This window comes from Xenopus laevis, chromosome 3L (genome assembly GCF_017654675.1).
Source record: "Xenopus laevis strain J_2021 chromosome 3L, Xenopus_laevis_v10.1, whole genome shotgun sequence".
Taxonomy (NCBI): Eukaryota; Metazoa; Chordata; class Amphibia; order Anura; family Pipidae; genus Xenopus; species Xenopus laevis.
This window is the reverse complement of record NC_054375.1, coordinates 74,972,078-74,984,818: the sequence shown is the minus strand read 5'-3', so window position 1 is coordinate 74,984,818 and position 12,741 is coordinate 74,972,078. Positions and strand designations below refer to the sequence as shown.

The 12,741-nt window shown below is 37.2% G+C and overlaps 1 protein-coding gene across 3 annotated transcripts in view; it reads right to left on the bottom strand.

Moving 5' to 3' along the window:
• Positions 1-12,741, bottom strand: part of st7.L (suppression of tumorigenicity 7 L homeolog) — a 72,490-nt gene that overhangs the window by 43,841 nt on the left and 15,908 nt on the right. The window contains exon 1 of one of the 3 annotated variants that reach the window (XM_018251026.2): positions 11,170-11,648. The exons of the other annotated variants lie outside the window; for them this stretch is intronic. Coding sequence (XP_018106515.1) covers positions 11,170-11,191 — 22 coding nt within the window. The 5' untranslated portion in view covers positions 11,192-11,648. Of the gene's footprint in view, positions 1-11,169; positions 11,649-12,741 lie in introns of those variants that run through there. 3 annotated transcript variants of the gene reach the window in all.

Genomic DNA, 12,741 nt, shown 5'->3' with positions numbered 1-12,741 from the left:
TGGCAGGTGTGATTAAAGGGATGCATTCTATTTAGGGGCGCTTTTGGGCCTGGCACTTTAAAAAAAACATGAGAAATGTGGCCAGACAGACAAGCTTACAAGAATGCACAATTGAGTGCTGCTTTCAACCACCAAAAACAAATTAAAAATGATATATCACAGTCATAGGGATGTAAGTGCAAATTAAAAGGCTTCAGCCATGTTAAAATGAAGTCACAAAATGGCTACAACATCCAACACAGGATCATACTGTGGGCCCATGTAGTATGAAAGATTCAGTGTTCTCATGCTAGAAATGAAAGACAGTGAAAGGTATTTTTGAACACCACTTTGAACACTTTTCCTTAGCACACATCAGATCTGCTCTGCTCCCAGGCCATTGTGAAGGGGAGAATTACACAATTATCACAGAGGAATGGTGCTTGTCTGTCAAATGTAACCTTGGATAGCCGGGAAGGAGAAATGGAGAGGAGGGAGGTATCATTTAAATAAGAATAAAAAACAGCAATGTACTTTGATTTAGGTCATACCGACATGTTTTTTCTTACATAAGAAGGTGTCGGTCTCACTTTAAATAGACTGCAGAAATTAAAGTAAGCATGCTCCATCTGCGATCATTGATACATAGTAAGTTCCAACTAGATGCCTTCATTTGATTGCCATGTAATACAAGATACTAATTTATTTTACCCCACATAAACAACCGTTTAAATTTAGAACAGGACAACCAAATTGTTTGCATAAGTGTAGAATAACACAATTACATGAATATTTAGAACAAATTCATCTCTTGGAAAGCATGCTATAACATGACTGCTGCTGGTCACAACAGCAGCTTAGAGGGAACATTGCAGTGGACCCCAGAAAACAGCAGGAATGCTGAAATCACATTTGCAGGTATCCTTGCAGCTGGACCCCCAATCATCACCCTACCATCTTGGACCACACGACAGCCCTCTTTATTCTTACAAGCTGTGATTAAAATCTGCATCTTTTGCTTTGGCCTCATGGAACTGTGTACACTGAGGTGGGGCTTATGAATACCAAACACATGCAAATATGATGAAAGAAATCAGCTCACTACTACTGGATTAGCAATTATAGGATGTCTATAACCTTTAGTACTGAGGTTTTAATGGGGACAGGGGGCACTTTATGTACATTTAATGTTGCATCCATTGACAAAAATTAAGAACTTTATGGGTTGGTTTGATCTAGCAGGGGTATTTTTGCACTAATAAATTATGAATACCTTTCTTTTATTAGCTATAACTCAATTGGATATCCTTTTTCTGGCCTTCCTTATTTTCATTTAAAGCAGGTATTGCAGCAGCTGAGTCACCAGAGTAAGAATACCAACAGCATTCAACTAATGGTGAATGATGCATTACACCCATAGACGCCTATATCTACATGCCCTCTATCAACAGGATAACCTCTACAGCATAATGCTTGTCTCCTGTACTACTTGATTAAGTAATGTTCTTCAGAAATAGGTTTTAAACTGGAAAGAAAAAATTAATCAGTCACCGAAAAAAGCCTGTGTTTCTATTTCCTTGACAGACTAAAATATTTCAGAGTTAGCAGCAAAAATCAATCACATTGATTCCTTTGAGCAATTAAACACAGGTTAATCGTTTTTGCTAAACGTGAAGAAACTGGACAGCTAATGTGAACTATTCTCTGGAACAGAAGGGACTAGGGATGTAGCGAACGTCGGAAAAAAAGTTCGCGAACATATTCGCGAACTTTCGCCAAAAATGCGAACGGTTCGCGAACGTCGCGAACCCCATAGACTTCAATGGGAAGGCGAATTTTAAAAGCTAGAAAAGACATTTCTGGCCAGAAAAATGATTTTAAAGTTGTTTAAAGGGTGCAACGACCTGGACAGTGGCATGCCAGAGGGGGATCAAGGGCAAAAATGTATCTGAAAAATACATTGTTGACACAGCGCTGCGTTTTGTGCTGTAAAGGGCAGAAATCACACTACGTCACTCAGGTGATGTTTCTGGACACGGAATGTGAAAAAGCTCACACAGCTAGGTGGCACTTGGTTAAAGACTGGGCAAACAATGCCTGCAAGGGCAACGTATACAATAGTGGATACGGAATATATTATTGCTGCTGTAAAAACATCACTCAGGTGATGTTTACGGACACGGAATTATTATTGTTATTTAGACAGAATGTGAAAAAGCTCACACAGCTAGGTGGCACTTGCATACCTCCCAACTGTCCCTCTTTTGACCACTCAACCCCCTGTCCCTCTTTTGTACTGGAAAGTCCCTCTTTTCTCTGCACTGAACAGCCAGAAAAAAAACAGTTTCTAACTTAATTAGCTTTTGGCAGAGAGTTCAGAACAGCTAACAGGTGCAAACAAGATACTTTGTAACAATTTTGACTCTGGTTGGTGCTGGTGGTGGTGAACTACTAGGAGGAGCAGCACACCAGTCCCTCTTTTCTCTGAACTGAACAGCCAGAAAAAAAACAGTTTCTAACTTAATTAGCTTTTGGCAGAGAGCTCAGAACAGCTAACAGCTGCAAATAAGATACTTTGTAACAATTTTGACTCTGGTTGGTGCTGGTGGTGGTGAACTACTAGGAGGAGCAGCACACCAGTCCCACTCCCCAACACAGCTAGACTAATAGCACTGGGCTCTTATAGTAGCAAAGTAAAAAAACAAAAAAGAAAATAAAAGCAGTCCTTACAAGGACTATTGGGTTACAGGCAGCAGATGAGAGATCAGAAGCAGTGCCCACAGCAGCTACATACAGAGCACTGCAGTAGAAGGTAGATTACTAGCCAGCAAAGCTACCTAACCTAAAATGTCCCTCAAATCCCTGCAGAGTTCTGTCCCTACAATACAGAGCAGTATCAAGTAGATTACTAGCCAGCAAACTTACTATCAACTGTCCCTCAAATCACTAACAGCTCTCTCCCTACACTAGCTCTTCCAAGCACACACAGGCAGAATGAAAAAATGCTGCAGGGCTTCAGTTTATATATGGAAGGGGAGTGGTCCAGGGGGTGTGGGGGTGGTCCAGGAGGGAAAGCTTCCTGATTGGCTGCCATGTATCTGCTGGTCTGGCAGCCAAGCGCCAGCTAAGGCGAACCCAAATTGGCGAACATTCGGCGATCGCGAACAGTCGATGTTCGCGCGAACAAGTTCGCCGGCGAACAGTCCGCGACATCCCTAGAAGGGACTAGCAATATTCTCTAAAAATGCAAGGTCCACAATTAGAAAAACTAGAACTTTTTTTTTTATATAAGTTCCGTTTACAAAATAAAAGGTTGTGATACATTACTCTAATAAAAAGACAACTGAAGACACCTCCTGACTGCTGATATTTATATAGAAGTTGCGTCTACTTGTCTTTGTAGGATATCTCCAGTACTCAACCACATTCCGCAAAACAAGTGGACAAGTGTAATAAGTGCCTCCTGATGAAACTGACCATAGAGTGGGTGACTGTAAAAGGTATCTTAGAGATTGTAAAAGCCACTGGGGAAAAAACAATTTGCTGATCCTATTTACTGTACTTAAAAGACTAATAATGATAGATCATGGCTCTTTCGTCCATAGAACTGCAGCAGAAATGTTGTTCACACACGGCCAGGGCTCACCCCACCCCCTGCCTTTTATTATTTATATTGAGCATGTCAGGTCTTCTGGGAATTCAAATGTATCAGGAGCAGCAGTACTAATTTATCAGCTCCTGGAGCACTCAATGTATTCCTCAGAGAATTATTTCTGCAGTCACACATAAGCATAGATAAAAAGCAGGGGTGGCTTTACAGTTGACTGCTTTGGATAAATTCTGCAACTTCTCTACTCTCAGACCTTTCTGTATAGACTTTTGCTTTGTTTATTCATGGTGTGACTTTGTCTGAATCCCCAAATGTATTTTTTTTTATTATGGCATGCAAATAGCAGTTCATTACAGTTGTAATATACAGTGGTATATAATCTTGCAATAAATTTCAGTACATTTTACGTTTTTCAGGGGTCCAGAAAAAAATGGTGCAAAATCCAGGAAAATGTAAAATAAAGGAAATCTATAATAAAGAATATATAGGTGGGACCAAAAAACAACAATGTAAAATAAGGGGAAACTTAAAATCAGGGGATTTAAAATGGGGGTTCTACTGTATATTATCTTACAGTAGATCCAACACCTTCAATATTGAATGTTTAACCTATTGCATCTTAAATTAAAGGTTGCCACATGTTGAATCTACACCCTGCATGGTTACTTGGCAATTATTATAAGTACATGTTACATGGCTGCCCAGAAACCATTATAGTCTGTAGAATGCATCTGCACTAATTGCTAATTAGCCATATAGGATGTGGATTGAATATGTGTGTAGTATAAAAGGGAATAGGTGACAACCATACTTGAGATGCACATTTCATTGGAAGATATTGCAGCTATTTTAGAAATGATGATAAAGAACTCAGTGCTGGATGATTAATAATTAAAAATTAAATAGAGAAGGTGCCAGAGATGCACAGGTTCTTCCTGAATACAAACCCATACCATTCACAGAAACGGATTGCTGCTTTAAAAGAGGGACCAGCATCTCCTCCAACAAATTACAATATTACGGATACAACTGTAAGCAATTTAATATATACTGTATATATATATGTATATATATATATATATATATATATATGTCCTCATCTTATTGAGTACTTTTTAACTTCAATACATCTTTCATTGCATCTGATTTCGCATTTAAAGGGGCCCTTGGATAGTAAAAAAAAAGTTTTAATGTCTATTTGTAGTACAATCAGGACTGCTCATGTGCCCAAATATTACTCCTTGGGGTTGCTCTTTATGTGCCATCTCAAGGAGATCATTATGTAACTGAATTGTCATTATTATACTTTATTAATAATACAAAGGCAACATGTTATACAGCACTTTACAGGGTCTGCCCATTATTCACATTGGTCCTTTTCCCATCATACAATCTAAGGTAATTTATTTGGCCCATAAAGGAATTGTCCCATTATGGCTGTTTTTATGACACGAGAGGCCGGTAAATTCTCATGTTACAGAGAGTGTAAGTAAAGTACAACATGGTGAGGTAATTCGTAGAACAGGTAAACTGAACCCCAATTTTACAGGACAGAGAGATGATGGGTGGCACAGAACCAGACGGGGACAGAAATAGATTAGATGTGACAAGTAAATACAAACCCCCATGTGGGTTATTATTAGGTACAACACTGGAGACCTTTAAAAAAACAGCATCAAGCTGAATCTGTATACGTTACACAAAATCATATAGAAAGTATTCCTTAATTACTCTCTCCTTTTATTGAATATTAATATGCCAAATTAATATCCTCTTCATCCATCAACCTCTTTGTGGGAAATATTCATGTCAGCAACCTTACGGACAAAGCTGCAGCTGCCCCAGTAGCCTGCTTAGCCTGTTAATATAGCATGAGTTTCTATGTATAGATCATTACTTGCAGACAATATTGAATTACATTATTACTCTACTTTCTATATTTTTTTTTTTTAAGTGCTGTGCTTCTCATGACTGCCCACATGCTGGGACTAGACTTGTATGAGAATCCTGCTTAAAGTGGGAATAATGTACAGCATTTACTACTGTATATATAGTTAATGCTCATGGTTATAGATATGCAACTGTGTTTAAGCACCCCTTTAAATACCGGTAGCTTTATTTCACAGACTTAATGACAACACTTTGACCTGATATCTGGTCATAACACAATACTTAAATACTTCTGTAACAGAGAAGCCAGAAGCTGGCCTGGACTGGCTATTAGTGATGGGTGAATCTGTGGCGTTTCGTTGAATTATTCGGGAATTTGCCTCAAAATTTGCGAAACGGTGAAAAATTTGTTTAACAGCGCTGGCGTCTTGTTTTTGACACCAGCGTTCGTTTTTGGACACCGGCACAAATTTGCCGGCCGAAAAAACGGACACCCGCATCCATTTTTTTTGTACACCGATGAATTTATGCGTTGGTTTTGCGAATTTATTCGTCGGCGGCAAATCACGGGAATATACCGCAAATTCGTGCCTGCCGAATAAATTCGGCCATCACTTCTGGCTATCTGTACAACACTATAGATTATGGCAAATGCCAAAGGGGCTGCTGTAAGATGCCATTAATGGGCTAATAGGGGGTCTGTTTGGGCCTCAATGACCTTAAATGCCAGGGCCTATTTCAAAATCTCAGCCAATAATCAGTTGGAGAAAATAGGAAAATAAGGATATTGCATTATCAAACATTACAATTGCAAATAAAAGACAAAGTGCAAAAATTTCAGTATGTCAGTAGCAGTTTTCTAAGATAATCGGCAATTACTTTTTTGTGGTTTTGGAAACATTTATATTTTTTGTTCTGCAAACATCAGGCTTTAAGTTTCAACCACTGGTTGCTAAGGCTTATTTACTGTAGCAACCAGGTAGCAGATGAAAAAAAACGGAATGGAAGATCAGCAGGATAGGGCTTGATGAGTATGATAAGAAATTAAAAATAAGAACATAATAAATAAAACATTTACAGCTGATCTGTTTTTTTTTCTTGTTACTGGGGTCAGCAAATATCCAGATTTTCAGCTGCACACAAAATAGGTAGAATAGGAATAACATATATAATATATAATGAAGACTAGTTGTTCAGAATAGGTAAATCTATAATGTGATTAGGTGCTGAAAGGTAAAGGTGATGAACTCAGTGACTGATGCTTTAGTTAGTTTGAAATCCAATGTTTGTCTACAACAAACTATCACTAAAACTGAGAAGAACCCACAGAGGAAAATACTTGTCAATAAAAATTTTAAAAAAGGATAAAGCTTTTATTACAATTACAAGCATACTTGTAATAGTTTTCTGAGACCGATGCAAAATTGCACTACTGATGTTAACGGTAGTGACCAGTCTTCAGTCTGTTCAATCATTTTATGGCAGTAAGAATAATTTATTGTAGTTGGTCTGTATTAGAAAATTAACTCCAGTATATGTTACATATAAATGCACATGTGGCAAGCACACTTTTGGTTGTAAATAGATCTTTAATAGAATTAAGCAGCAAATTGTAAGCAGAGTAAGCAAAAGCGTCAGCTTTCAGGAATGAATTACAGTAGCTGGGGCTATAAAATGGCCACAAATGCATCAAACTCAACCTTTAGCTATTGGATCCAGAAAAAAATACACCTTTTAATAAAGCCTTTACAAAAGGAAAATGTTCCATTCAAAAATGACAATACATCTAGTCCCTGGATCAAGACTGTAATTAGAATGTTAATGCGCAATAACCTTTATAGTATCACTTGCTAATAAAACATCCAACCCATTTAACTAACCATTGTATCTTCAAACCACCCATAGCAGCTAATCAGCAGGAAGCATTTACTGCTCTGCTGTTTAAAAATAATTATCTTATTACTTTATATGGGCTACTGTACCCAGGCAAATTTTGAGCTTTTATTACATTCTTCTCACTGTGTATCCTGGAAAGCTGATCCAATAATGTTTTTTTTCTTGCTGCTATATCCAACCTTCATTTTAGTTTCCACTGACTATTTTGGATTAACAATTTTTATTTTTAAAACCCATGAAAAACCAGACCAAATTACGATTTAGTGGAACTGTGGTTCCATTAAAGGTGACAGATAAAACTGCTGTGACTACTCATTCATTCTGAATTGAGAAAGCCAACCTGATGACTAGCGAAATATCTTCAAGGAAAAAGAACATACAAGTCCAGTTGATTTGATTATTATTACAGATAGACCATGACCTGGATGAATGCAAACCTTCACAGACATACTGTGACCACTATTTCTGCAAGAAATCTGCAGGAAGCTATGCTGCCAACATCAGTGGCTACTTCAGATGCAGTCACCATTTTGAAAAGTCTCAAGTAGAAATAACATAGTTCCTTTTTTTTACTTTTCCGTAACAATGACTTAACCACTCTAAATGTCGTACATTAGTCAAGCTCCAAGAATTAAAAACAGAGGTAAATGTGCAAATAATGCACCTCAGTGGGCCAAAACTGCACAGCAAATTACAATATAAAAAACACATCACAGGACAGGTTCCTTGAGATGGGACAGTGAAAGGGAGGCTGGGGGAGAGGCACACATTCAGTCAGTTACAGTGAAATTATGGGTAACTGCCTATGTGATCTCCTGAAGTCTCTTGGCAAAATGTCAATAACGGTGTAATAAATGGGCAACCTTGTTATAAACTAAGAAAGGGGAGGCTGAAAAATGTGGAGCCCCAGAGGAGAGCTTGAATCACAGATGTTTGAACACAGAATTAAAAAAAGTTTACAGTGACTTAATTCACTGGCAGAAAGCTGCACTTTCGTAACCAGACAACATTAAAGGGACAGGTCACCTTAAAAACCGTATTTTCAAACAGTATGTCACATCACATTAATTTTTATTTTATTTTGTCTACAATGCAGGTTTTAAAAGTGAATGAGTTTAATTTTCCTCCCTCACATATAAACTGTAAATTAGGCCATCTCCTTTTTAAACAGATCAGTAGCATCAAAGAAATGCCTCCAATTCTTGTATCAATTTTCACAGCTGATCTGTGGCAGATTTCAGACAAGCTCAGAGAAGCAAGCTCACTAGTGTATAAAGCTGCTGAGAAATGTATAAAGTAACGTATCAAAATGTAAAGGCAGTCTGGTTTACTAAACTGCTACTCGGAAATACAGGAGAGGAAAAATGAAACAAATGTATGTTTTAAAAATAGTCATATACATAGCAAGGCGAGAATTTAAGCAACGCTAAATTTATGGAAAGAATAGAAGTATGAAAGCAAGAAAAAAGCCATTAATTGTGCTGTAACATTTGACATTTTTATGTTTCATAAATGTGATTTTTGCAACATAAATAATGGGATATGTAAATCATTAAGCAAAATCATCAAAAATATCAATGTTCTCTTTTCCACATTCATATTTATGGTTATTTGGAACAGTTAACAAGAGTTAATTAAAGCAGCCAGTATTTTAGAACCTATAAATATGATTGTAAACATTACAGCCATTACTATTGAAGTAAAATCAGAATAATACAGGAAACACAAAGGCATTTCTACATACTGTATGTATCCCCCATACCACAGTTAATGAGCAGACTACTGAGTAAATTCAACCCTAGCCCAAAAAAGCCACCAAATATTGTGTACGTAAAATCTTTCTCGAGCTTATTGCCAGGGATGTTAAAGTATAGCTGCTTGCACGTGGCTTGGCTTCCACTTCATCATTTCTATTCAAGCAGCATTTGCATGCAGGAACAATACTGTTCCTTTGGAGAACAATTAGACAAATGTACATTTTAATAAATAGATGTTTAAAAGGTGTCTTTTCAATGTTAAAAAAGAAAAGAAATGACAGCAACAGATGATTATTGTATGATGAATGTTACCCAGCTCATCTTTTCTTTACCCTTGTCATTTCATTAGATACAATTATAGGCTAAGGCAGCTCACATAATATTAAAAATTTTTATGTGGGTGTTTAACGGCTTTAATCAAAATGGCAGGTCGTTTACTATCTCTATCATATAATCTGCTAGCACTATGCCAGAAGAGCACACACTTCCCTTTACTGGTAATCTGGTTGCTATGGAAACAAAAGCAGTCAGCAGCTGAGGGCAAAACAGATATAGAATGTCTGCTGATTTAACACCAAACCATGTGCAAGAGATAAAAGGAACAGCCATTTGCAGAATAAATTACAAATACTGCCAGCAGAACAAAGCATATAATAACTACGCAGATATTTAAACACGTTTATCATCCTGAGTGCCATGTACTTGCCCTTTTTATAAGAAGAAGCATGGAATACAAAGCAGGATGGCTTTTCAATCATGTACCAAGCATTGGGACAAAACGCAATCAACTTTTGCAGACAATAACACAAACAACATAATCAGACCCCTAAGAAAATGTAGATATTCAGGTTGAGTTGCAGTGCAGAAAATATTCAAGGCAGAATTTGGGGAAAAAAATGCTCTGAATGAGCAAGTTATGTAAGAGAGGGACAATCAATGAATATGCCACTGTGTAGCAGCTGGAGAATAAGAAAGCTTTGGAATATTGTATGGTGGACATAAACAGAGCACAGCCTGGAAGCATCATATATGAGAATTATTATTAAAATGTGTTGCATAAGATTAAACCAAGAAGTACATTTCATAGATTGTGGGGCAGGGGACTGATTCCAACTATGTAATGCAACTCACAGCACTTACATATTTATTTTCACTCTTATAATAACTGTACTTCTGTTTATGTCTTGTAAAGCACATTTGTGATGCTATATCAATAAAACCATAAAATACAAATGGTATAGATGCTTATCACGTGTCTGTATGCATTATCTCCCCTTTCAATGAAAAATGAGCATATTATGGACGGCATACATCAATGACAAGTATGCAATAATCTTGGGTATGCAGGAAGCATATGAAGGACCAGAAATGGATTAGTAACCCATGTTTACAGTGTTATTTTTAGGATCCTTTCTCTGTTTTTAAAATAGCGTAGCTTCATAGCAGAAATAACTAAGCAGCATCCCCTCCATGTTTCTGTGCTTTAAAAACCTCAGTATCCTGCACGCTCAGTGTTAAAACACAGAATAGACACTGCAAGACATTAAACCGAGTACATTATTTAATAAAGATGTAGGAGTGGATGACTGTAAGCTAAGCAAATGTAGGAACAGGTAACCACAGAGAGAGGCCATAAAGATCAGCACTAAATTGTGCAGCATCCTCATCCAGTAATCCTCCTACTAATCACAGGCCAGCAATATCTCCCACACCAATGTAATGCTGGTGCCTGCAGCATCCAAAGCCTATCTCTATACACACACACAATTAACACATTCATGAATAATTGCTTTCTTTTTGCATTGCCCGGTTGCCGTGATGCTGCAAGGATAAATCTAGCTTGTAACTTTGAGTGGCGGATGCGAGCACAAAAATATAAAGAAAGATTGCTTTTTAGAAAATAACTGCTACAGTTTAAATAGAACATTCAGGCAGAATAAATTGCTAGCAAATAAAACCACAGCAGTAAGCAACTCATACTTAAAATACATTAAAAAAGAAAACGATATAATAATATTTAGATATATATATACTTACATGAGGATTCTGTACCAAACATGGCTGTCCTCAGATATGGGTTTAATAAATTTGAATGAGATGAGAAAGGAAAGATATGAAGCTTCTACACAGCGGGGGTCATGGAGGCAGACAATGCAGTCCCAGCTATCCAGCTGCCAGAGAGCCTTTCTCTAAGGCTGCAGACCACTTTCACTGAGACATGAAAAAGGGTCTTTCAAATGAAAAAAAAAACCCAGGAGCTTTCTATTTTCAATCCATTGGACAAGGATTGGCCAGTGTATTTCTCCTATGATGCAGCAAGGCAGAAATAGGTAGCAGAAACCAGATACTGCAGTCCACAGCCCTGTTCTGGGTAAGACAATAGCACAGCTTATGCACACACACTGGATGACGTCAGGACCCTGCAATGACCGACTGCTGTTAACCAAAGGCTTGGAGGGGGCTTGGATAAAGCACACATATTCAAATAGGAATTCCTTTGTCATCAAGCTCACAATGCAAAGGAGACTTGGAGACTTTCCCTTTGACGAGCAACATCTTGCCATGCAAAATAAATACATACACACACACCAATCAATCTGATTTCTGTTGGAGGAGTGGCTCAAAAAGATAATTGCCATGGAAAAGCTGTTTAAGTACATCATAACATGAGATAAATGTCATCTAATCACACAATCTATTCTTTAAATATTTAAATATATTAGTTACGCTGCCTCTCTTTGGTTCAAAATAAGCAGAAATTGTCCTTTGACTTAAGGTGTTGCTTTCAACGCAAAATAAAGCAAGTTATTGGCAGAACACAAGTACGTGAAGGGTGTACAACTGACAAACAAAATATAAGAAGCAAACAAATTTAAACAGGTATGGGATCAGTTATCCAGAAACCTATTATCCAGAAAGCCATTTCTCATAGACTTAATTTTAGCCAAATTTTAGCCAAATAATCCAGATTTTTGAAAATGATTTTCTTTTTTCTCTGTAAAAACAAAACAGTACCTTGTACTTGATCCAAACTAAGATAGAACAAATACTCATTGGAGTAAAACCAGCCTATAGGTTTATTTAATGTTTACATGATTTTCTAGTAGACTTAAGATAAAAGATCCAAATTACGGAATCTGTTATCTGAAAAATCCCAGGTCCCGAGTAATCTGGATAACAGGCCCCATACCTGTATTGTAAGTGCTTTGCACAATTTGCAACTACAATACATTACCAATAAAATATTCCCTAGATATTATTTGTAACAAACTCATGTTTTGCAATAACCTTCTTATAAAAAGCACACAGCATTCTATGATTTAAACCTATAGCTGGTGATACATATACACAGACACAAAGTTGAAATCCTAAGGACTACAACAAAAATTGTTTTGTATGTACTGATCTGGCTACTTGCACACTATAGGAGACCATGCATGAGTCAACCAAGTCCCTCTCTGCTTGAACATCCCTCAGGCCATAAATATTAATTTTGTAGCATAATGTGTATTGCTATCTTGAGTCTGATGACACAGTGGGATTTTTACAGGTGGCATTCCAATTTTGAATTCTATTCAGTAGGCTAATATCGCCCATATGTTATCAACT